The sequence below is a fragment of the Ostrinia nubilalis genome, chromosome 9, assembly GCF_963855985.1.
Source record: "Ostrinia nubilalis chromosome 9, ilOstNubi1.1, whole genome shotgun sequence".
Taxonomy (NCBI): Eukaryota; Metazoa; Arthropoda; class Insecta; order Lepidoptera; family Crambidae; genus Ostrinia; species Ostrinia nubilalis.
In genome coordinates, this window is record NC_087096.1 from 779,174 (window position 1) to 806,138 (window position 26,965).

At 35.9% G+C, this 26,965-nt stretch overlaps 1 protein-coding gene across 1 annotated transcript in view; it reads right to left on the reverse strand.

Annotated features, from left to right (window-relative positions):
* Positions 1-1,207: 1,207 nt before the first annotated feature.
* The window catches only part of LOC135074351 (allatostatin-A receptor), a 153,682-nt gene continuing 127,924 nt past the window's right edge, over positions 1,208-26,965 (reverse strand). The window contains exons 4-6 of the mRNA XM_063968606.1: positions 19,958-20,822; positions 11,931-12,086; positions 1,208-1,593 (exon numbers count right to left, since the gene is read on the reverse strand). Coding sequence (XP_063824676.1) covers positions 1,489-1,593; positions 11,931-12,086; positions 19,958-20,782 — 1,086 coding nt within the window. The 5' untranslated portion in view covers positions 20,783-20,822 and the 3' untranslated portion in view covers positions 1,208-1,488. The remainder of the gene's footprint in view (positions 1,594-11,930; positions 12,087-19,957; positions 20,823-26,965) is intronic.

Sequence of the window (26,965 nt, forward strand, 5' to 3'; positions counted from 1 at the left end):
TAGGCCTCCCCCAATGACTTCCACATCGCACGGTTGGTAGCGGCCTGCATCCAGGTATAGATACCATAAAGTATTGAATAAGACGAATCATATATCAAAACATTTAAGTTATATTTATTCATTAAAGCAACCTATATAAATCACATCGGATAACATACAAGTAGACATCTTAATTACATACCTAAGTTATTTCAACAGATGTCGGATCACAAAAATGAATTACAAAACTTTACAAGTTCTCAACTTGACACATAAGCTTGCCTCTTCGATTCAAACTTGAAACTACATAACCTAAGTTATAAACTCTATAATCTAGCTTATTTACTTGACTTTAGTTCGATGTTTAACTAATCTGTCTACGACGTGAACTAAATTACATTGACTTATCACAAAAATTATTTACATCATGAAAATTAATCGTCGCACTCCATATTTGGGCTCAAAACATAGAGTCCGCGAGAAATTTTCGCGTTTATTTACAAAATTTACATTAAAAATTGTATTGAACTTTATATTGATTGTACTTATATACATTTTTGAACTATTAAAAGCTATCTACACGTATCTATCGCGTTCGGTTCAAAGATCGTACGTTTTTAAGAACCTATTATTAAACTTCGATTACAATTATATTCACAAAATTCTTTTTCCAATTTTACTAAGTCCCTAGAAGGCTCTTAGGCTTAAGTTTCAGGACCCGCATACGATAAGTTATCTTACAGTTAAAAGAAAATGAGTTCTATTTCTTTGGAAATTAGATTCTTTGGCTTTTGCTAAGTATTCAGATAAATATTGGTATTTTCAGTGTTGTTTATAAGATTTTATTATTATAGATATTACCTAAGTTTTTATAAACATGTTTATATAGAGAATCTAACTTTATACTGGTTTCAGTAGCAGTACGAATATATTCATTGTATCACTCATAATTTTATATAAACCTTGCATCCAAATGATTAGTACCCTTGCGAGCAACTAGCTTTTATATTTTATACATAAGGTAATTTTCTGTATGTTTACATAATGTATCAATGCTATTTCTACAAAGTTTGCTCGTTCACTCTTAAAAGTTAAGTTTAAACAACATCAGCTTTTGTCACTATACACATAAAGTCAAGATTCGAGTAGCCACATGCGCATTTAGTAATAGACATACAATTTTAGAGGTGACATTTAAATGCCATTGTGGCAATTATAGAAAAAATATAAAAAATGCAATAAACGTGGTCCAAATAATTATAATATTTGGTGCGTCATAGAGGAGATATTGACAATATTGTCAAACATAACGCACTATATTACCTTATAAAAAGTAAAAAACTCAAAAGCCACCTCGTCAATTGTGTGTCCAACCGACCGTGTTCTGCAAACCGACATTTACTTTCATCTCTGCCTCTCGTCATATGAGTGAGAGAGATGGACAATATCGTTTTGCGAGGTTTAGACGATGGTCGCTTGGTCGTTGCGCGTGCGACTGCGGACCGAGTCTCAGACGATGTCGTGGCAGGAGTTGCCGTTGCCCGTTCGAGTGGTCTTCGTCGGTTGAGGGCGCCCTGACATGCCGTCGTTGTAGGGAGGCGGGCAGTACATCACCTGGGAACAAAAATATGTCATTAATACACTATATTCGTATATCGTTTTCGTAGGAGTTGTAGTAAGAGATGTCGCAACCTTGCTGTTAATTTTTAAGCTGATGATCATAGATCATAGATCATCATAGGTTAGATGTTCTAATGAACACGCGGATCAATAGACCCCATTATTCTATCCATATAGATTAAAATTGTTTCACGAGAATATAATATTGTATTTTAAACCTACACATTAAGGCGTGACATAAATTTTCATGCAAATAATTTAAATTGCGTCTCAATACCTTTACAATAATTGAAAACCCTATTTAATTGGCGAGTAGGTATAAGTATAACACATTCTTATCTAGTATAGTAATTACAAGTAGGTACTATAGAAGTCTGTAATATTAATTCCTAATATTTCGGGAACATTCCAAAATAATTATAAAGGGTCTAATTCGGTCTAAGGCTCGTGTTAAGCGGGTGTAAGAGCGTTACATTACGAGTACAACAGGTACAATGTTATTACATACAATACGTCTGGAGGGCGCGTTCGGGCGCCCTTATACGGTGTCGTATTATAATAAAAGAAGGGCTCCATTCAATTTTCTCTGAACGAAGAGTGACAAAATATTAATTAATAATCTTTTATTGAATGAATCTTACTAACTTTTAGAGGTATTAGTTTGTAAGTTTGTTTCTAAGAAGTAGGTAATCTAAACTAAACTAAACTACGGAAGCTATTTTGAAAATTTCACTAGTAGAAAGTTCTTAGTAGTTGCTAATTGCTCATAAGATAGGCCCCCTTAATTTAATTTATTGTCCGTGGTGCATAATCTTTTTCTTAAAGGTTTTAAACCTTTGTTTGTCACCTGTCATCCGCTTTGCAATGGAGGGAAGTCGAACCTTAATTTCGAACTCCTCCTATGTTCTTCTGATTAATTTCGTTGCGGGTCCAATGACAGTTTAACTTTCCCCCGGGACAAACTTGACCTTCATTGGTTGGGTTTTTGTGGCGGTCAAGCTGTAGATCCTGGCTACACAGGAGTTGCAGTGGTGGGAACGAGAGGTGGGAATAGTCCCGTAGTAGAAAGTTCTGTGACAAACCGAAACTAACGTAAACATATTATTCATAACTAGATGCCGCCCGCGACTTCGTACGCGTGGATCCCGTTTTACCCCCTTCATCTATCTTACGCGGATTAGATTTTTTCATACAAATATTTTTTCCCGCTAACTCCCATTGCCGTGGGAATTTTGCAATATCCTGTTGTAACTATGCTTTAAGTTTACTAAGGTACCTGCATGCCAAATTTCAAGCGTCTAACTTAAGCGGTTTAGATTTTTCATACAAAAGGATTTTCCCGCGAATTTCCGTTCCCGTGGGAATTTCGGGAATTACTTGTTGTAACTAAGCTTTAAGTTTACTAAGGTACCTACATGCGAAATTTCAAGCGTCTAACTTAAGCGGTTTAGATTTTTCATACAAAAGGATTTTCCCGCTAATTCCTGTTCCCGTGGGAATTCCTAAGTATACTATAACCTGCCCAGGAGTATGAAGAATAATTGTACCAAGTTTCGTTAAAATCCGTCGAGTAGTTTTTGTTTCTATAAGGAACATACAGACGGACAGACAGACAGACAGACAGACAGACAAAGATTTTACTGATTGCATTTTTGGCATCAGTATCGATCACTAATCACCCCCTGATAGTTATTTTGAAAATATATTTCATGTACAGAATTGACCTCTCTACAGATTTATTATAAGTATAGATAAAGTGGAATTTGAATTTAAAATTACACTTAAAATCTTTATCATCTTTTCATTAGGATTCAAATTTTGAAACTTAATGAAAAGAAAACTAAAGTGTAATGTAGCTTTCAGCACACAAAATAATCATAAATATGAAAATAATATTATTCTGTCCTAATTTTGCTGCGTAGTAAGCTACTAGTTTGAATATTCTCTATCGAAAAACCTATAAGTAACCTGCGTCTCTAAAATATTGTAATATTTTTCTTTAACAAGAAAAACATGGGCTATTATCTGAGCCAGACTAAAATAAACATGAATGCCAACTAGAATCCAGAATTAGTTGGCGACTGTATACAGGGTGGAAACGATAAGTGATCTCATTCGATTATTTCTAAACTACACAAGATATCGAAAAACTGATTACTGATCCTGAAAGTGCTTCACGAGCTCTTTCAAACGATATCAGACACACCTATACAAACAGTTTTATCTTTTTATTAGTATTCTTTTCATTAGTATTCTTAATAAACGTAGTCATATCATCCTTACCGATTTCCCGCCTTTTGTATTTATCTGTGCACTAATATTACTATTTATGTATGTTTATCTAGACAATTTTGTGCAGCTTTTTTATTTTTTATTTTATTTTACCAATGGTCCGTGACCCTCACTCGGCATGGGGCACACTGAAAACCAGCGCCGTGGCCTTCGTCACCGTGGGCCACGGCATATGCTGAGTGGGGTCCCGTTGCAGTGGGCATCTGGTTGGTGAATGGGTGGCACTGCTCAGTTTACTCTTGTTTTTATTTTTTCTTCTTTTATTATTATGTGCCACTGTCATGTCTATGTAATTGCCTGTATTTGTGTGATGTCCACTGTAATAAATGTATCTTTCTTTCTTTCTTTCTTTCTTTCTTTCTAATAGGTTACAGAATTAACTGGATCTATCCGAAAAGTCAATGTTTTCAGCCTCCATACTAAATGTATGCCACTATGCCAGGCACACAATATAAGAAGTGTTGTTTTTTTATTTTAAATCATATAAACACTTCAAATTAACTCGTAAATTGCATTCTTATTTAAAATTATTAATGGAAAACATTGGTTTTAGGCTTTACTTGCTATAATATTATCAAGACATGAATGCCATGACTGTGGCAGTAGTAAATGTATGGAAGCTAGAAACATTGAATTTTCGGATAGATCCAGTTTATTTTATAACTTATTATTGGTACCGTTGGATAGAACTCGTGGAGCACTTTCAGAATCAGTAACCAGTTTTTGGATATCTTGAATAGTTTTTAATATTATGTGGTTTTACTAAATGTATGGAAGCTGGAAACATTGAATTTTCAGATAGATTCAGTTTATTTTGTAACCTATTATTGGTACCGTTGGATAGAGCTCGTGAAGCACTTTCAGGACCAGTAACCAGTTTTTCGATATCTTGTATAGTTTAGAAATAATCGAGTGAGATCACTTATCGTTTCCACCCTGTATATTCTCCTAATAAAGAGAGACAGGCAGACCAACAAACGGTTATTCGATTCGTTGAAATCGAAGCCTATTTATTATTATTAGTCTACAGGCTATGTTTTTTTAGGATATTTTAACATGGGCTTTTCATTATTATGTAGGTAACGAAGCTCAGAACTCGTTCATAAACTCAAGTAAAGAATAGATTCATGCTTAGGTATACATAGTTGGATTTCAATATTTTGATGGTCATAGCCGAGAACTAATTTTGAGTATTATATGATATTTAAATAATGCCGTTACTTAATACTGGCCCTAGGTTTGTATAAAGGTGAGTATAGACTAAAGCATTTCTATGTAATATAACGATCTTACGAATGGTACAAAACAAGTGAAATGTACGACATTTGGTTCGTAAAAGGGTGACACTGACTCTAACACCAGATCATTTCATAGAGCAGCTCGTTGTTCTGTTACAAATAAATGCTCTCCTTCACAAAACAAAAAAAGTTTCAAGGAAAGTGATTTTATATTAACTTAAAATATAGATAATATAGAGGTATGGAGGAAAACAACAACATCGTTGCGTAATCGGTTGGACTGTTTCAACTGTCGAGCAGCGGTTGTCCTCTGGGGTCCCGTAAAGGAAACGCGTGCAATAAGGGCATGTTATTATTGTGTGAAACAAAGCAATATGTATGAGTATTTGCATAACTGCTTATTTATACTCGAATAAGGTAAAGGACATCATCCATTTTGGTCCAAAATCAAAAGTGCCGGCCAAAAAATAAAAGTGCTGTATTCTGATAGAATACGTCCGCCTTAGCATTTATTACTATGGCACCAAAGCTGTAGCACCACTGTGCATCGTGGTATTTGAGTTCTAAAAATATATGAAACGACTGACTTTGATCTCAAATACTACTACGCACAGTGGTGCTACAGCTTTGGTGTCATAGTAACAAATGCTAAGGCGGACGTATTCTGTCAGAATACAGCACTTTTTTTTTATTGGCCGACATTTTTGATTTTGAACAAAAAATGTATGAATCGTCGATGAATTTTAGATCTCAAATACTCGACGCACAGTGGTGCTACAGCTTTGGTGCCATAGTAACAAATGCTAAGGCGGACGTATTCTGTCAGGATACAGCACTTTTTTTTGTTGGCCGACACTTTTGATTTTGGACCAAAAATATATGAAACGTGGATGATGTCCTTTATAGTTCTGAAACCTGGTATTTTTGTTGAAAAGAAAGCTTTTTGTTCAGCAAATAAAATGTGGCAACATTAATATTCTATCATTGCAATATGAGTTTAAAATCCAAGAAAAAATTAACTAATTTTGTTCAACTTCTCTTTTGTTTTGTTTAATCTGAAACGGCTTCCTTGAACTGTTTTCATCAAAGCTCTTTTTTCATTTAATTAATGAATTACCCTAATAAAAGTAATCAACAGGACAGCACTTTCAGTTTCAGCCAAATTTTTTATGAGTCGATGACGAAATTTATGAACAGACAAAAGTATATCAACCAGAAAACTGGATATATTGCACAGTTACACTATGCGCCAATTTGGCCGAATAGACACGCGAATACGCGCACGGAAGTAAGTATGTGTGACACACGGCGAGACAAATGGAACTCCTTGTTTACACTATCTGATTCGATTAACTTCGCGCATAGTGTAATTGCGCCTTTATCCAGTCTCGTATTAGATGCTATTTTGCATCAAAATTGTACAGTATGATGTGCTGACTGTACATGTTAAAGTTATCCCATCAAAACAATACTTGTCAAAAAAACCAAGTCTCGCAACTCAGTTGTTCTACGGTAAAAAGTTGTGAGATCCATGTAATACCAAGTCCAGGCCAGGAAATCTTTAACGTTTTACATAAATTATTGACTTGGCCATCGCACTAAATAATTTAATTTACACGTGTTTTCATGCGATGGCCAAGTCAATATATTTATGTAAAACGTTAAAGATTTCCTGGCCTGGACTTGGTATTACATGGATCTCACAACTTTTTACCGTAGAACAACTGAGTTGCGAGACTTGGTTTTTTTGACAAGTATTGTTTTTGATGGGATCTCATTTCTTTTTGTATTTTGTAGACAGCAGTTATGTATCTAGAAAACTGGACCGAAATTGAAAAATTTTACTCGACTTGGCGGTTGCACTACCGTGCCCCCAAATCTCATTTCTTTTTGTATTTTGTAGACAGCAGTTATGTATCTAGAAAACTGGACCGAAATTGAAAAATTTTACTCGACTTGGCGGTTGCACTACCGTGCCCCCAAATATTTTAGTTTTTCCTTGATTCATACACCAAACACTACTTATATTCCAAATTTGAAGCTTCTAGGTCTGCTAGAAGTGCCTTAGAGTTTTGATGATCGGTGAGTCAGTCAGTGAGTCAGTGAGTGACAAAATTAAGTAACTTTGACCCGTTATAATTCTTAAACTACTGGTTCAAATTGAATGAAATTTTAAATATACCGTGTCTTTACAATGCCTGCATAGCTAATGAAAATTCAGCCTTCTAGTTTTATCCACAACGAAGTTACGAAAATGGCCTGAATTGCTTCGAGAAAAGGATGGTACGGCCGTGCCGCTTTTTTGCTCGACTTGGTGGGGGCACTGCCGTGCCCCCAGATTCGGTACAACGAACTTGTCAAAGTGGCGACGAAGGTTAAATGTAAGCTTGTCTCAAGGGACCAACATTTAATAAGAAATAAATAAAAGGGATCGTACGTTGAGATCAATTAGGCTGCTTCAACATTTTGGTAACTTTTACGTTAATAGCTTTTCAGGCCTACTCGTTACTACATTTAACCCCAAAACACGAGCACTTCTTTAGTAAAATATGTGGATAGACTATTTTACATGAATACCCAGCACGTGTACGAATAAAGGAATTATAATTTTTTGGTGAACATTTTTTAAGTCTTTTTTTTATTTTACTCTGGACAGAGTAAGGATAACCATAGTTAGAAAAATGAAATTAAGGTACTTGAAAACGAATTGTTATTTAACTGCGAATGACTGTAATCGCAGTGTGATGTGATGAATTTCAAAGTTTTTGGGTTTTTTTCTTCACGTGCTGTAAGACTTTGCTTCCAAATTTCATGATTCTAGGCCAACGAGAAGCACCCAATATGTTTTGATTCCCTTGCGCTCTTAAATTGATCTGTTCCCGAGAAAAAGGGTTCTGATAGAAAGACAACTAAGTGATCACATTATTTGTGTTCCTATTATGGAATGGAAGGCGAATTGAAAAAGCTCCATAATTAAGATACTAAGGACAATGATTTCACGAAACAATTGGTCGTATCGCATCGCATCGCATCACAACTGGGCCGGGCCATATCAGGGACTTACAAAACCCATCGACGCGTGAGTGCCAGATTACACACATACGTTTCGTTCCCAAAGATAGCCCAATCAGCTACCAAAGCCACTTTCATGGAATTATTTCGGGTTCTTATCACTTAGGCACCACATTCTTGAGTTGTTGTATTTAGCAAATTCAACAGAGTGAAAAATAATCTAAAGATTAGAATTTGAGCAACAAATATGGAAGTTATGCTTCGTCTCGAATGCCAAAGCTTTCACGAAATGATAAGAATGTAGAGAATTTCAATTTTCAACGAGAGAATACAAAATGTTCGAAATATGTTTTAATAAAATGTTGAGAATTCCTATTACCTGTAAAGAAATTAATTTGTTAGTCTTTATAATAAAAATACGTAGGCGTCTGTATCGTTCTTTGCTCGGGTTTCAATGTTAGCGTTAAATGAGTACCTAGGTATTTTTAAGTACTACTTATGTTGTGTTCGACATAATGCTGTGTGAAAATAGAGTATAGTCGCAAGCCCATTTCTCGAAGCCACAATAGCCGAACGGTAAAGGGGTCGGACTGGCGTGTCATCCGAGGAACGCGGGTTCGAACCCTGCCGCTGCGGCGCGCCGCTCGACTATTGTGGTGAGCCCACTCGTGATACAAGCATATTATTTACTTAGTACGCACGTAATTTGTTCAATGCAAATTACTATTTTTTTGAAATGGCAATAAGGCAAAATCCGCAATTGAACTTGAAAATGTAAGGGCGCTAAACCAATTTCAGTTTAATATTGGTAAGCGCCTATCTACACTAGGTAAACAACACTGATATGTATAAGTACCTACATTGTAATTTTTGCAAATGGAGTATAGGATGCATAGATACAGTAGTTCCCATTTGTAGTTAACAGTTCTGTGAAGTAACAATATAGTTATAGCAAATCAGTATAGATTGTAAGAAGTTCCAGCTTGCTACACAAAAGAGTAACAATCAGTTTTCTTTTCACAGGTATTCGATACCTAGCATAGGCATCAGACTCACACTGATATTGTCTAAATTAAATAATTAAACAGTGTAAACATCTCCTGCATGTTTTCAATGTCTGTGTGAGTAAATAAAGACTTTTTGATTTGATTTGATTTCAAAGAACTTTGTGGGGTGTTTCGGGGGGATGAAATGGTTTTCACTTTCTTCACCCAGGTGAACAAAGTGAAATAAACCGTTTCGGGGTGTCAAGTAGGAGCTTAATGTATGTTAATTATTCAGTGACGTCACTTCTCGATCCGGATTAAACCCCATTCAAACCTACGCAATTTGTCGACTCATCGGTTCGCGTCGATTGCGAACGAAACTGCCACTTTGCAAGCATTTGCCACTTTTCCACTTACGTGAATATTCGCCGCTTTTGGAGTAACGACTTTATACTTCTTTGTGCTGGTAAGTAATAACACGTCAGTGAAATAACTTCTTTAGACATCTTGAGATAACTCTGAGTATTATTAGACCTTCAATTATTAGCCTACTACAACGACGGGTAGATGAAGTAGATACCATACGTTAAAATCAAACTTGAATTAACGTAGACCCTTTTAAAAAGATTTAGGCGCCATCACCGTAAATTTTAAAAAGTCCCAGACACTGCTGCTTGTACAGTTTCAAAATTAAATTATAAGTACCTACCTACTCTTACTGGTACATAAATGTTCAGAATTCAAACATACGTGTGCGTGACCGTGTAAGCCGATGGAGCGGTACGTATTTATTTTTTCATTTCAATCCAAGTACAATACTTCGAAACTATTGAAAAACGTGTATTTACGTGACGAGAGAGATCCTCTCACGTCATCGTGCTTTCAATCATAATTTATATACAAATCTTCACTCCAAGATCAAAAGGTTATTTTTAGCGGCTGTAAAAGGGATCCCGTTTATTTGTGATTCAGTATAGAGTTTCTAATATAAAAGAAGTTTGAAATATTACGGCGTAATAAACAGTGGCCGCAAGCGATTCATCTCCTTTATATTTCATTAACTTTAACTTTTATTCAATGTTCATTCATACATTGATGAGAGAAAAGATAGGTAAGGCTTGATTTTGCAGACATGCCATTGACATTTTTTTTCTGAGTTGTCAAGGACTGTGCATTTTTAAAACTCATTATACTCACTCTTACGCCCGTATCCACAAACATTACTATGAGGTCTCACAGTGCGCGTGGACGTACAGGATCAGACACGAATCAATCACAGAGCTCTTTTCAATACTGTTGATTGCTGCTTCACTTAAGCAAGCATCGTTTGTGAATACGGATGTTTATATAAAATACATTGTTGTTTCTTTATGATTAGACTAGCTCGTAATATTAACTTGTCAATGAGATGATTTATATAAAAATGAATTGCTAAATGTGTTGCTCGGCGCAAAACATTTTTCCTTCAAATTCATTGACGTCTGAGGAAGATTCTTATTGCCAGAAAAATTGGAAAAGTTTCCCGGAAACATTCCAATTTTGGAACACAGCACGTTTTTGTGTTCGATATGGATTTCACTTTGATATCGTTTATAGACAGCGTTTTAGTCTATGGGGTCTGTTAAATAATTAGTTTTATGATTGTTATGTAACGATGGCTAATACATATACTCGTATGAGAAACTCTTGCACTTTCGTTTTATCAGCATTTACTTCCAGCTATTTTACAACAAAATTTAGCAGCAAATCTATATTTGTATTTGCTATAATAAGTAAATATGAAATATTGGAAATTTTGACCACAGCATACACTCCATATAGGTACGACAGCTTTGAAAAAGATACTAGAATTAGCTTTTGTTGGAAAAACTAAGTACTTACCTATAACGTCTCACAATATTATTAACTAGCTGACCCGGCGAACTTTGCTCCGCCTTAATGGCAATAAATAAGCAGACTTTTTTTATTTCGAACGGGATAAAAAGTATCCTATGTCCTTCTCCTGGCTCTAAACTACCTCCCTGACAATTTTCAGGTAAATCGGTACAGCCGTTCTTGAGTTATAAGTGGAGTAACTAACACGACTTTCTTTTATATATATAGATTGTCTGTGTTTTATTCCCTCTAAGTTACGTGGGTGAAATAACGACTCTGTAATTACGACAGGGAATTAAAATACATGGAGCGTCTCACGCAAGTGAGCCAAGATTAATATATTTTAATTTATGTAAATCTTTGTTACGATGAGCATAATTTTTAATGTGGTTATGATAACGATCATGTCAAAGTGAGATCTTCAAGTTGAATACTAAATGGTGTAAAATAATCCTCTACGTCTTATGGTTCGTGGTCGCCACACAAGAACTTTTCTGCCCCAGCGGTCATCGGTTCTACGAGCTATGTGCCCCGCCCACTGCCACTTAAGTTTGGAAATTTTGCGGGCTATTTCGTTACTTTGGTTCTCCTAGCATCTTCTAATTTCTGATTCGATCACGTAACAAAATGATATAAAGCTGGCTAAGTGCGAATCAAACTTGAAGTACGTGATGTTGTACGCGTCCAGCACCTTCACCAGCAGGATTAGTGCATGACGCGACATAGAGCAACTAGAAGTGCGCTGACGCTACTTAGCATACTTAAAAGGTACGCTGACGTAATTAAGTGCAACTAAAAGGTACGCTGACGCAACTTAGAGCAACTAATAGGCGCGCTGACGCAAATTAGCGCAACTAAAAGGTGCGCTTGGAATCGTAGTTTAAGTGTGCTTCAAGGAACACCTCCATTCGTTTTGACTGTGACCTACCTTCCTGAAGGCCACGCGGAAGTTCTCCGAGAGGAAGGCGTACAGCACGGGGTTGACGCAGCTGTTCATGTAAGCCAGCACGTGCGACACGATCTGCGCCGTCACCGTGAAGTACGTGATGTTGTACGCGTCTAGCGCCTTCACCAGCAGGATTATCTGGAACAGTCACCAAAACTTAGTTTAAATATTTGAACCTTTGGCGCAGACGACCGACTTTCAGTTGGCCGATAGTTGGAATAAATATAGAAATTGGATTTGATTTGATTTGATTTGATTTGATTTGATTTGATTTGATTTGATTTGATTTGATTTGATTTGATTTGATTTGATTTGATTTGATTTGATTTGATTTGATTTGATTTGATTTGATTTGATTTGATTTGATTTGATTTGATTTGATTTGATTTGATTTGATTTGATTTGATTTGATTTGATTTGATTTGATTTGATTTGATTTGATTTGATTTGATTTGATTTGATTTGATTTGATTTGATTTGATTTGATTTGATTTGATTTGATTTGATTTGATTTGATTTGATTTGATTTGATTTGATTTGATTTGATTTGATTTGATTTGATTTGATTTGATTTGATTTGATTTGATTTGATTTGATTTGATTTGATTTGATTTGATTTGATTTGATTTGATTTGATTTGATTTGATTTGTATGCCAATCTGTGCAATATGCGCACTTTCACACCATGTCCATGCAGATTAACAGCCCGATCCAACTGTCGGCTGACAAAAAGTCGGTGGTCAGCAACTAGGCTTAGGCAATAAGACTCGAAGTCCGAGGGAGGATGGTTCGAACCCCGCCGCCGCTGGATTACTGTGTGGTTCATCACAGTAGCTTAGTAGGAGGGGTTAACGGAAACAGTTCCGTAAGTAAATACGAGATGTAAATAATAAAAATAAGCAAATAAGTAATAGTACTTATTTGTGCGAAACAAATTACAACATTACAAGTCATGTTAATAAAATACCTGTGCTTACTGTGTTTGCAGATAAAAAGGCCCGGAACCTTTCGTAACTCAGAAATAATGGTAGAAATAGCCTCTTACAGGGTCTTTAATTAAATGGAGCCTTTAATTAAAGCGAAAGTTCAGACCAAAAATTTATTTTAGTTATCTCCATAATCCCTTTATTTTTAGAATAGAATAGAATAGAAAACTTTTTATTTGCAAGAAAGGTATACAAACAGGTAAGACATAGAATAAAACAGAGAGAAATAAACAAGTGGACAATTAACTGCTTGTGCCCCTCTGACAAAAAGGCACCCGCTCAGCGTAGATCAAGACCCCTGGCGGTCTTGTCTTGAAACTGATTTTCAGCGGGGGCCCTCTGTTGTCACGGCGTACCCCTGCTGACGGAGATGCAAGAGGAGAAAGGAGTCCACAAGTCCGGCAGCAGGGAGAACGCAGCAGGGGGGCCGCAATAGAAAAAGAGAAAACAAACAAAAAAGCACCATAAAAATTAAATTAAACAATAAAAATAAATTCATTTTACATTAATTATAAATTACAATAATAATAAATTACAATAAATTTAGATTTTAATTATTAATCACATAATTAAAACACATTTAAATAAAATAAATTAATTTAAAATACAAATTAATTATTAAAAAACACCATTCCTTACTTAACTAATTGTTGCCATTGATATGTGGCCATAACCATAAGGCCTCAAGTTATTTAAAATCAATGGTAGAAAAGTGATTGAGGAGAAAAAAATATATTAAAAAAAGTGAATTAAAAAAAATAATAAAGAACTGTCACTTACGTACTGTCAACGACCGACATGTGCACGAGATGTGAGAATAATTGCCACGTAAATTGATGAAATGTGGTACATTTAAAGGATATTTCAAGAAAGCAGTGCCAAATAATAAAACCAAATTAAGAGCAATCCGCAGCACTACAATCACACGAAAGGGAAGGTGAGTAACATCCAGCATTGTAACCAATTTTATGCAACAACTACGGATTACTAGCATACAATAATGCAATGCAATACTATTACACAAATAAATTAAAGAAAATTGGTAAGAAATTAGTAAGAAATTACTATCAATATCATTAACATTTACAGAAGAATACACTGAGTACCCACAGATAACAGCAAAAAATAAATAAATAAAATAAACCCATGTCCAGAAACTAAACGGAGCCAAGTGGATGAGGACTGCAAACAAGGTGCTGGAGAAATTCAGGTGAAGCTGGAGCTGGAAGTGGATTTTACTATATTATAATTATTTTCGACAGTAAAAAATGTGTATGAATTTAGCCAACCATTTTTAAATATAATTTTGGAGCTTGTTAGGCAATTTTAAAATTCCACACGTGTGCAATTTTATTATCTTCTAATTTATGACAGGTATCCCTTTTTAATAAATTTGATCGTGATATGAATTTTTAAATAGGCAGGACAAAGTTGATGGTGATTTATTGAATTAGCGACCCAAGCCCGGTGCCAGGGGTATTAATTTTACATAACTTTCTTTTGATTTAGGTTCATTCAGTAAGAATTGTATTTACATATTATGCTAGACAAGGCAGGTATTATTAGTATTAGGTATATATGTGCTTGTGTGAAGAGTGGATTTTTTGCAGTTACAAATAACAATACAAGTGTCTAGCTAGTTTGAACTACTTAGTGATTCTTAAATCTTGTTTCTGAACCTACCAGCTCCGTTAAACTATTTATAATCTAAGTAAATATTCTCAAGCAACGGTTATTTTTACCTTATTATTAAAATTACATTTGTAAAGTCCTATTTTATGCTTAAAATAATATTTTAATCTAAGATGAAAATAGAAACTTGGAAGTGAAACAGATTATTATTAATCAACAGTCCCTACATCAAAAATTTCGGCACATTCCAAATAAGAGCGCATGTCGCATTCGTCAGATGTTTTTAGAATTTGAAATTGTTTTTACGTACAGGAAAATTTCAAGCTTTTCCAAATTTTAAATCAAAAAGTATATTATTTCATTAAAGCAACCATCCTGGCTGGTATCTAATAAAAATTCAAATGTAAAATCCTTTAATCAGAAAGAGGGTCGTAATTTTTTAATTAAATCAAACAGAGCTGAAGATCAGGATCTTTGTTAATTCGAGAAATCATTGTTATAAATCCACTTGTTAATTATGGTCTATTAATAAAGCGTTAAGACGCCTCCGGAGTTGAGGGAATTTATAATTGAACAGGGAAATAGTTGTCTTGGCTGCAAAGTGAGCAAAGGAGAGATTAATCTCTTAATATCTTCTAAATTAAGATAATACGAGTGCTTGCATACCTTGATTTTGTAAAACGAACCTGACAAATTAAATCTAACTTTGTATAATTGCACTGTACGGTGCTGAATCTGTTAAATAGAAACTGCTTTCCCTACTATTTTTCCCAAAGAATGTTATACGGAGGACAGAACATCAAGGTAAACAGTCCGGCATTTTAGTATTAGGTATTTTGGTAATAGATTGCATTGGTATACCTATACGCTACTTTACACCAAAAATGTGTAGTTTTATATCTACCTGAACTATCGTCAAATGGTGGATTATTAAAATACAACACTACATCATCATCATTTCAGCCTTAAGACGGTGAGTGCTAAACATAGGCCTCCCCCTATAATTTTTACATTGGCCTGTTGCATCCAGCACCTTTATTCGGTCATCTATCCACGACATCCAAACATTACAATACACAAATAAATTATAGGATACCTTTATCAACTAACAAAACCATTTGTTACAGAAAAGGTTATATTAAACGGTAAAAGCAGTACATTTAAATGTCTAATCTCTCGTGACATCTAGCGCATTCGACTCCCTTTGTTGGTTTATGTTTGACGGGACGTTCTGGCTTTGTCGAGTTCTTAGCGAACACGGAGCTTCGGCATGACTAATGTGCCCGTGTTTAGAAAGCGATTCCAAATGGGAATATACAATTACAGGAGCACTGAACACAGTAATACGTATTTGACTACTAAAATAATACTGTTTTAATTTTTCTCTTTGATCTTCTTTCCCTTTTGATTTGATTTATGTACCTATAATGACATTGATTTTATTTTTTAATTAATTTATTACTTAATTATTATTATTAATAGATTCTAATTTTGCAAAATTTGCATGCCTATTCTGGACAAAACATGTTGGACTTGACATTTTCTATCGACCGTTTTGTTACCATGTTTCTGAGCAAATAAATGATTTGTTATATTATTATTATTATTAAGTCGAAAAATAGTACATTTATACCGTTATGTGCTTAGCTCGACGCTGTATAAAATAGCTAAAATATTATGAGTTCTTATTTATATATTCTGTAGCATTTATTATTGCCAATTCCAGTAATGGGCGTATTCTGTTTGTCTACATTCATATAACTGCAATTATGATAGCTTTAATGCTATGAAATGCTAGTGTAATAAATTTTGTTTGCCTGTTTTACGTAAACAAGAAAAAGAGCTTTAATTTCTTTATTATTTTGTTATTCTATTGTGAATAATTACAGCGTTTTACTTAAATATCTATCAACATATAGCTTAGTATGAAGCTTTCACAACAGGTAAAAGAAACAAAACAGGAAAAAGGCGAAAAGATTAAATGAAACAGAAAACAAACCAATAGAATGGAAAACAATTAATTATTTTCACACCTAAGCGCAGTCCATTACACACCCGCTACGCCGCCCAGGGGTTTATGAATAATAAAGCGATTCTGCGAGGGCGGGCGGCTCGCCGGCGCGGCTGCCCACTCCACAACAACCAGAAACTGTAGTTTTGGCTAGTGTAGTACTCTTATGTAGCCATAAGCCCGACTATGTTCTATTTAGTATAAGTTTCATTGAACAATTGTATGAGTTAATTGTGTAGTTTTGAAAAAAAAAATTTTTTTTTCACAAATAAAAATCTTGCTAGGAATCTGCGCGAAGTGCAGATTACAGACTTTTAGTCGGTCGATAGATTTTTTTTATCCACAACGAGGAAGCTCTTGGCCTGTGTCTCACCTGATGGTAAGTGATGATCAGGTCGAAGGTGGAAGCGAGCTTCACCCGGAATCCTCAACCACGGAGGAACTGATCTTACCTCTAACTGCCGGAACACAACAATGCTGTTAACATTGTTGTTATGGCGACAGACTTAGGTAAGATGGAGGTAGCTAGCCAGGCGAACTTAGAACAAGTCTTACCACCAACCAAACCCACCAGAAAAATCTGTTCCCACTGGGAATCGAACCCGGGACCTCTGCGTCTGCAGCAGGTGGTCTTACCACTAGACCACAGAGGCGGTTTAGTCAGCTTCCAATTTGTATGTGGAATAGGCTGTTACCAAATCGGTATAATGTGCGTAACATCCATACATATTCATACTTTTTAACAGTCCGACCAAACTACAGGGCGAATAAAAGTTTGTATTACCCCGTAGGGCTACTTAATTTGCAGACATGCTGATATTTTATATGAAAGAATAAAAAGTCTTATCATTAGGTAAGTAGGTACTCCAAGTCTCGAAGCGCCTATGGCAAAGGATAATGAGACATACAAAGGCTAAAAGGAACACTCATTGACTTTTACATTTTTTCGTGTGATCTTAACTACAATCCACATTATTTTGCTTAGTATCAGAATCTATTTTTTTTTTAAATCAAATCAAAATCAAATCAAATCAAAATTATCTTTATTTGTTTAGACTAATTAAATTAGTACTTGCAAATCGTCAAATGCTCTTAAGATAATACATGTCTCATTCTTTTTTTGCCCTACCAGCGCTTCGAGACAAACATTTGGCAAGTGCTGAGAAGAAGCGCCGCAACAAACTCAGTCACCACTGTCTGCCGGTTTAAAAATATAAAAAAGTAGGAAGTTACTTACCACGCGCTCCCGTTGATAGAAGGTGGCCTTTAAGACGCCCATCCAGCACGAGACCGCGTGGCAGTTTTGAGTATATTTATTTAGTGCCGTGCTAATTTCTAGGTTAATTGTTAGTTTATAGGTACAAAATAAAAACCAAAAACTTGGAAGATTACCGTTATTGCCGCCATTTTAAATAAATAATCTCGACTGCCGTCACATCGCAGAGGCCCAGGACAACCATTGGCTCAAAATGACTACATTGTTTCGAAGTTTCCAAATTCGCAACTCATTGTGTAAACAAGCAACCTCTTAGGAGAATAACCATAAAAAAGTTTTAGGTGGCCTATAAAGGTTGGAAGAAAGATTTTTTTATTAGAGACTAGGTTTTGCTGTCGGCTTCACTCGCGTTGCACCTTAAAATGGATATACCAGACTTCTTAAAAAAGTCAATTACTCCTTAAAAAGCATCCCTCATTATAAAAAAAAATTGTACAAAAATGCTATTAATTTTATATTGTCTGACTACCTATTAATAATCTTCAAACCAAGAATCATTTTTGTAAGATTTATCCTTATAACATTTAGATAGGTAGGTAGATAAATAGTAGGCCTAGAGTCGATAAAAGTAAGATATTCGTCGTTTTGGAAATTTATTACGGCAATACTGAGTCTATTCAAAGATTCAAAGTACTTAATGAATACTGGAACAATGTACAAACGGACAGAGTCACTTAAGCATATTTCTATAGACATTAGGGCTACGACTTTACACATTTCTCGCACATTTGATATCGAGCATCCACTCTCGGGTTACGTTAAAATAATGTACTTATTCTGTTTCTGCCGGTCTCCCTTTCCGATTCCCCACTGCCGAGCTATATAGGGTCTGGGATGTTCTCACGGTCAGGAAAACCTTCGTGCTTCGTGTCATAATAAAACAACACAGGCAGACACCTTATAACCCCGATTAATCCTTGGCTTAATTTCTATTGTATTGTGCACCTGAATTGTGAAGGGTAATATATATATTTTTTATTTTATTTTTTGATTCTCGGTTTTATGTTTCGCTTTAAATGAGTTTTGATGGAACAAAAGAAATCAGTAATAGGTATATTTAGAAGCTATGCGCATAATATTTTGAGCGATTCTCGCCCACGAGACGTTGGTATGCGCTTGCTCATTAGGATGATGTTTTTTTTGGCATGTATTCTCCGCCGACAATACTGTAAATTAGGAACTCATGGAAGCATTGATGGATATGTTTTCACAATGATTTCAGCTCTGATTCTATATATTTGTAAGAACACGCAAATAATTTTAATCTGCTTTTAGGACTTACAAGGATACAAAAGAAAAAGGATACATAATTTAGGGATCGATCCCGATTGTCTAAACGAAAACATTCTTGTTTTACTTAGTGCATTGGAGAAATTGCGAAAACGTTTCCTAACTCTAGAAAAGAAGACCCATTTCAAAGAGCCCCCGTCTTTAGCGTAATCACCTGTATTTATCTTTACAACCTTAATACTAGGATAGAGTCTTCGGGTCGCCCCTATTTCAACCAATAAAGGATTCCACTAGCCTACCCCGGCATTGTTAAAATGCAAATGGCCGTTTTGGTAGAGACATTATTTACCTAAACACTGGCAACACAACAAATGAAACTAATTTCGGAATCCCTTGCCTTTGAGACAACGGGATAGGCTATTCGTAAAAAACAATGAAATTAAATTGCCTTTTTGGGCAATAAGAATGTTCGGGCCTGAATCTGGGGAGTTTTGACAGTAATTAGCGAGATACGCTGAAAAACGAAGCAAAAAAATGTTTCAACTGATTTTGCAATTCTTTAAAACTAATCAGGGGTTGCTCAATCGCAACATCATTGCTATAACTCTATAGAGTAAACAGCGCATTAATAAAATTCTAGCTGTCAGTTTGAATAGTCACGCACGAATATCTTCGTTGTTGCAATTCACGAAGGCGAGTGAGCTTTACATGACTGTGGTAACTCGCCATTGTTCGTTTTGTCAAAAGTTTTGATAGACATTACACTATCGTTAAGTGCATGTGTACACGTACACACACAAGTATTGCTCACTGGCCTTCGTGAGTTGCAAGAACTATACCAGTAAATTAATTTGAGAAAAAGAATAATGCTAACCTGTATAGGACACCAGCACACAGCGAAGACCACGACGACCACCACCACCATCCTGGTGACCTTCTTCCTTCCCCGCCTGCTTTCCGCAGACACCCTGCCTCCCGGGGCGCTCTTCCAGAGCCTCGTCAGCATACACATGTACAGGACGCTGATCAGCGCCAGCGGGATCACATACGATGACAGGAAAAACGACATCTGGAACCCCAGCTTACTATACCCCTGCTCCTCCAAGAACACACACGACGAGTGGTTTCTATGGTAGTAAGCGTACTCTCTCTCCCCATGACAGATACCCACCGGTATCGCTGTCGTTAGTATCACAACCCAGGTGAAGGCGATCGCTAGTAGCGCATTCTTCTCTGTTCTGATTGACATTGATGCTATAGGATGCACTACTGCCATGAACCTGTCCAATGACATCAGAACAAGAGTGTATACAGATGCGTGAGCTGTCACTACTATGAAGTACTGGACGACTTTGCACCACCAGTCTCCGAAAGGCCATCGTGGCATTACATAGTCGGTTGCTGTAAACGGTACGCAGAATATCACGAAGAGCAGATCAGCCACAGCCAAGTTGATGATCAGAAGATTGGTCGTGGATCTCATGCCAGGGTTCGCAGCCACAACCAGCACCACAAGTGCATTTCCGACCAACCCAACGATGCCGATGAAACCGAAGAATATGGGCACAACTCTTGACACAACTTTTTCCAGTAATTCTCCATTTTCGTATTCACTGCTGTAGTTGCAACCTCCGAGACTTGCTTCTTCGTTGGTCAGGTTCAAGCATATGTTATAAAACTCGTCTTCTGTCGGATCCATCGTGGTTTTTTATTCTTCACTGGGTCATATTTCCATATGTCTGGAACAAAGAAAAAAGGGGAGTTTAGTATAAAAACTTCATTATGCGCGGAGACGGTTGCTTTCATTGTAGTTATGTTAACTAGTTTGCCCACTGAAGAGGGATGAATAATTAATTTTGCAAATGTGTTTTCAGTCAGACTCCCGCTGCGTTGAAACCCGTTGAACACACATAATATATCATTGGAGATTACTTCTATGTTTAGATTGTCGGAATGAATGGTTAGTTAATTTAGATAGAAAGATATATTTGCTAATTTGTGGTTCCAGTGTTGATTCCATGACAAAGGTGCTCGTATGAAAGTAGGTATGGGCGACATGGGCGTCCATAATAAATATTTCTTGATATATTTTCCCGTCAAATAGGTTTCTGACTGCTTCTGACAATTAATTATGTAGCCGGAACTTGTTTGCACCGACAATAAGAGGGAATAACGAGGTGTATTTATTTTGAGAATACAGCACAAATACACAGAACAGTTGAAATGCATAAATAATATTAACGTTAATTGTACGTATTGCTATAAGATAGTGCAATAATACATTTTTCTCATCGTAAATTACATGCGGTAGTATTTATAAAGCTGCAACACGTCAGTTATAAATAGGTTTCATTTATCAACGATATTTTTGGATGCCTTAAATTACCGATTCGAGTTTAAAACGTGAACTAATAGCTCTATAAATAAAAACGTAACGATGTGCTAAGTGAAGTGTTTTTATCTAAATAAGATCTTACCAATTTATTTTCTATTTCTATTGTATATTTGCTCTCAAAGTAAACTATAGAAATATAGGTGTTTTTGGCAATCTTGACCCCTTGTAGTAAGGTTCAATCTGTTAAACGTCACCTTTCCAATCCATCACGACCTGAGCAGACTGACAGGTTTGAATTGAACGTAGACTCAATCCATTTCAGGCCTCAATACTTCGAATCGACCTAGTACAAACTATCAAAAAGCAAAACCTACGTGTTCCAGCGTCGGAAAAAACGTTGTACAATCAAATGGAAAGATTACCCTTTCCATAGTAGTAAGTTTAGGTTGGCAATTAAAGTAAAATGTACAATAATATTAGAGCTAGTTTTTAAATCAATTTATTCTAATGGCCAAAAATCATAAATCATGTCAGACATTTTGTTATTTAATAACGCTTTAGATTATAAAAACGTAAGTAAATGTGATAATAGTAGCAATTTATTAGAGTGTGGAATAGTTAACAAACCATAAATCATAGCTTATCGGTTGCTATTATTTTATTATCACGTGCCTTTAAAATATTTTAATCTACTATATAAAAATAAGTCGGGTTTTCCTTCCTGACGCTATAACTCCAGAACGCACGAACCGATTTCCACGGTTTTGCATTCGTTGGAAAGGTCTCGGGCTCCGTGAGGTTTATAGCAAAGAAAATTCGGGAAAAGGGGGTAAAACGGGATCCACGCGTATGAAGTCGCGGGCGGCCGCTAGTAGTTTTATATAATAAGCGCGCTTTGAAACAAAATTTGATCTGATATTAGAATAAAACTTCACATTATTGTTTTAATAGCGTATGCCGATAGATCTCAACCTAACTGAAATCCATGACGTCATGCGTCTGAGTTGGCTCTAATCTTTGCCAGAAGGAGAATCGCCAGAACCCAGACGAGCGACTTATCACGGGACCATCAACCTTATTGGATAGCCTATGGCGAAACGTTTAAGAGCATTTCCAATATTGGATACACACGTATCAAAGAGTGCGAAATAACTCTTTTGCTTTGAAGCAGTTAGGTTAATGGCGTAAGAATGAGTTGAACGATCAAACGGGCCGCGGCGCGCGACGTAATAAAAATGCAATCCGCCAAATGAAATTGAGAATCGGGTGAGGTGCTAGGCGCGGTACTCACATGGAGGAAAAGGAAATTAAATAAATAAATAAATAAAATTATCCTTAGACATTTTACACTGCGCTTCTAGTCCCAAACTAAGCAAAGCTTGTACTATGGGTACTAGACAACGGATATAAAATTTAGTGCTGAAAGTACTCTCATGGTACAAATGTAATTCAAAAGCATTTTGATAATTATTTTATTGTGCGAACAGCTAGGGACTGGAATTCGCTGCCTGCTGCTGTCTTTCCTGAACACTATAATCCGGGCCTTTTCAAACCGAGAGTGAATACGCACTTACAGGGCAGATATGTACCATCCTAGACTGCATCTCACTTAACACCAGGTGCGATTGCGGTCAAATACCTGCCTTGTCATGCATAAAAAAGTATTAGGTATAATTACAGGGGTGAAAGTAATTGAGAATCGGGCTAGGTGTTCAGGCTGGTGCTCACAGGGAGAGAGCCCAAACGAACGTTGGATCTTTAGATAATTATTATTTCAGAGTATTTCAGACCGGGATGCGAATCGTCAAGTAACTATTAATGAATGGGGCTTTTCGCACTTTACTTTGGAGTGGTGCGAATTTATCAAGTTGGACTGAAATGTTTATTTTCGAGGAGCTAATTCGTATTCCTACCAAAAATTCATAAGCTCGAATCTTTATTTTTGAAATTATTATAGCGTTTTTTCCACAAACTCTTACTCGCGATGCATACTAGAGTACAAACATTCTCGACGTTAACAAATGAAAAAAATGCCAAACTATTCGCTTAAGAAACAGAGCTAGAAAGAGCGCTATCTTGAAAGAATACTTTATACAAATACAAATAATTTATTGAATTTAAAACATACATTAACATTTACACTTGTATACCTTAACTAATACAGAAACAAAAAACAAACGGTGAACATTTGCACTTTGTTCGAATATGTTCTCACCACGATAAGCGTTCGCAAGCCGAAGTATAATGCGAATGCTCTAGGTGTGTACTATCCTTTAATCTGCGAAAACACTACCGAGATGCGTTGTTATTTACGGACTAGTTTAAGCTCGTCACTCCACTTGCGTTGATTAAAGTAGTGTCTCTCAGAAAGTGTTTACATGTGCTTTGATATTAAAGCAATAAACTTTTAAATTGATCTATAATTGTAAAAATTACTTGCACACTTAAAACAACCTAAAAGACAGATAGTTTATTTTACATATTAGTTAAGATTCAGATATTCATTGTACATTAATTACAACAAACAAAAGCAATTCAAAATCAAGTCGAGAAACTTGTTCAATGTTGCAAACTTTACTTGCTCAATTCTACGTCTTTAATAATAAGATCCTAGTGAAATATGCAGCTACAGATTACATAGCAAGATAGCTCACAAAACCATTGTTTACACAACCGAGTCTCACAAAAGCAAAGCTTTCAGCAAACTTCAGCTTTAAGCCAACGAGCTCTGAGCTTTGGACGCGATTACACACAACTTAATAAAATAAGCAAAACAACCGACTGTTCGCTGTAATGAAGTCACACAAAAACTTTAATTAAAATAATTGAATTTCGACGTGCAATTTGATTTTGGTAGGTATTATTCGTTAATTATAATTAAGGTTACTCTGTCAGAAATAAATGTATGTCTGTATTTATTATAATGAGATATGTGTATGGTTTACCGTATAGGTTAAGAAGATCCTGCTTAGGTACATTTAAGCTTCTACAAAAGTATAAAAACATTTATACATATTAAAATAAGTTAGTCCAGTTCAAAATAGTAGTATAGGTATAACTTTTTTTGCAATAATTGCCAAAGGCAAAAATAATTTCATAAAATATGAAGCGAACGCGTCAACAACTTCGTTTACCCACTTTTTTTATCCACAGCGAGGAAGCTCTTGGCCTGTATCTCATCTGAACTTGTACAATATATTAAACAAACTTTATTTCATCATCATCTCAGCCATAGGACGAGAACATAGGCCTCCTCCAACGCTTTCCATGTTGCACGTAGCGGCCTTTATTTTATCGTTGCAAAATCGTACCTATTACAACAAATTATTATCTTTCATCATCATCATCATAAAAAAAAAACAAAATACTTAAAATACTTAAATGATTCAACACCCGTACCGCGGGTAAGAGACCTGGAGTCCTGAAATACAGAATTATCCTAGTTAAGGCTCCAGTTCACCTAAATATCGCCAACAAATGTAATAATTAATTTGTAATTAACAAATTGTAGGTATTTGTTTTTGGTGAAAAATAAAAGTATTTTTATTATTTATTTTATTTATTATCATCACCATGGACCAGCCGCAGGACGTCAATTGCTGAACATAGGTCTTCCCCAATGATTTCCAGATTTGCCAGTGATAGCGGCGCCTGGTCGTTTGTCAACCTTGTGCAACAAATAGTCTTTAGCAGAATAAGCTATTTGGGCCGGCGTAAAAAGCCACCCTGTATCGAGTTGGGTTGTTTATTCTCACCCTGTATATTCTCATCGGTGTGGCCTCCCCGTTACGCGTATTTCGTGATCCGAAAGCAACAAATTGAGATTAGCTGGATTTCCAACTCGAAATTGGTTTACGCTCTCTCGCTTTGATGTTTCTTTCTTATATTTTTCTTCATTATCACTGAAATAAACATCACATAAGGCTTACAATAATATGTTTTGAACACTGAAAATTCCAATTCGAAGTTTGTCCATTGTTTTTAGATCCTTTGTTAGAAATTCAGTGTCATTGTTACTAACGCTTTTTATTATCAGCCTATTATTATTATAAATACGAAAGTTTCTATGGATGTCTGGATGTGAACATGTTAGTTACTCTTTAACGAAAAAACCACTGAACGGATTTTGATGAAACTTAACAGTATTATTGTTTATAACCCATAATAACATTAGGCTATAATTTATGACGATCTGTGACAAACTAAATTTCACGCGGGTGTAACCGCGGGCAAAAAGCTAGTTGAAGTATACAAACAAATGATATAGGTACTGATGTTTATGACATAAAATACGATGGAATTTAGCTTGATGTTTTAGTATTCAACAAACTCACCAAATTATGTTGTTATTAATCTTAAAGTCAAAGGACAATGTTCGTTCTCCATACATTGTTCGCCTAAGAACCAACAATTTTGACATATTACTACCCGAAAGCGAAATAATACGATTCTGTGTGTAAGAACAATGATTCCTGATGGACACTTGCCATAAAATTAATGATTAAGAATATTAAATCACAGCGATTTTATAATATGTCGTTTATGACAACATGGCGTCTAATGTATTAAGTGAATGTATGAACACCGATTCGCGAAAAATGTTTTGTATTGTCGTCACGCCGAGTCGCAGCCAAATAGTATAAAATAATAGAACAAGTTTTAGAAATACAACTCGGCATTCCACTTTTATAATATGCCCACATATTGCACGTAAATAAACTACATGAATCGTAGGTTGTTTCCACCCTTGTCATCTGACACATGAAATAAACTCCTATTGTATTATAGATATCGAAGCCGAATCGTATATAATAATAGAATGGGTTTTGGAGATCACTCGGGGTTCCACTTTTATAAAATACCTACATATTGCATAAAAATAACACGAATCATGAGTTTTCTTTTCACCATTTACATCTGACATGAGATAACAAACTCCTATCTCCATGACTACCGTCGTAGTCTATGCCAAAGACTACAATATTTTAAGCAAGAAGTTTCAAACCTTAGCGGCTACGGTAACCCCTGGGCCACATACATCGTGATAACATTCGGTCGACACTGGAACGAAGTCTTGCGATTATGCAAAAAAGCATCGTATTCTAGTGCGGCTATATCACGTTCAACCGGGGTTTTAATTCGACTAAAGTCCTGACTAAAGACTGGAAGAAAATACGCCGCATTGTATGAGCACTTCGTGTTCGCTAAAGCGGCTTCAGATCTAGAGCCCACATAGTTTTCTTTCCAATAATATCCGCAAGTAGCGCTGCATGATCTTTACAACAAAAACGGCAATAGTTATTAAGGTGCCAAAATTATATGATTACTTTGGCACGGTATTATACACGTTCGAAGATTTGTCATTTTCATTCATTTCATCATCATCATCATCATTTCAGCCACAGGACGTCCACTACTGAACATAGGCCTCCCCCAATGACTTCCACATCGCACGGTTGGTAGCGGCCTGCATCCAGCGCCTTCCCGCTACCTTTATCAGGTCGTCGGTCCACCTTGTGGTGGGTTGACATTGCAGAATATGACTTT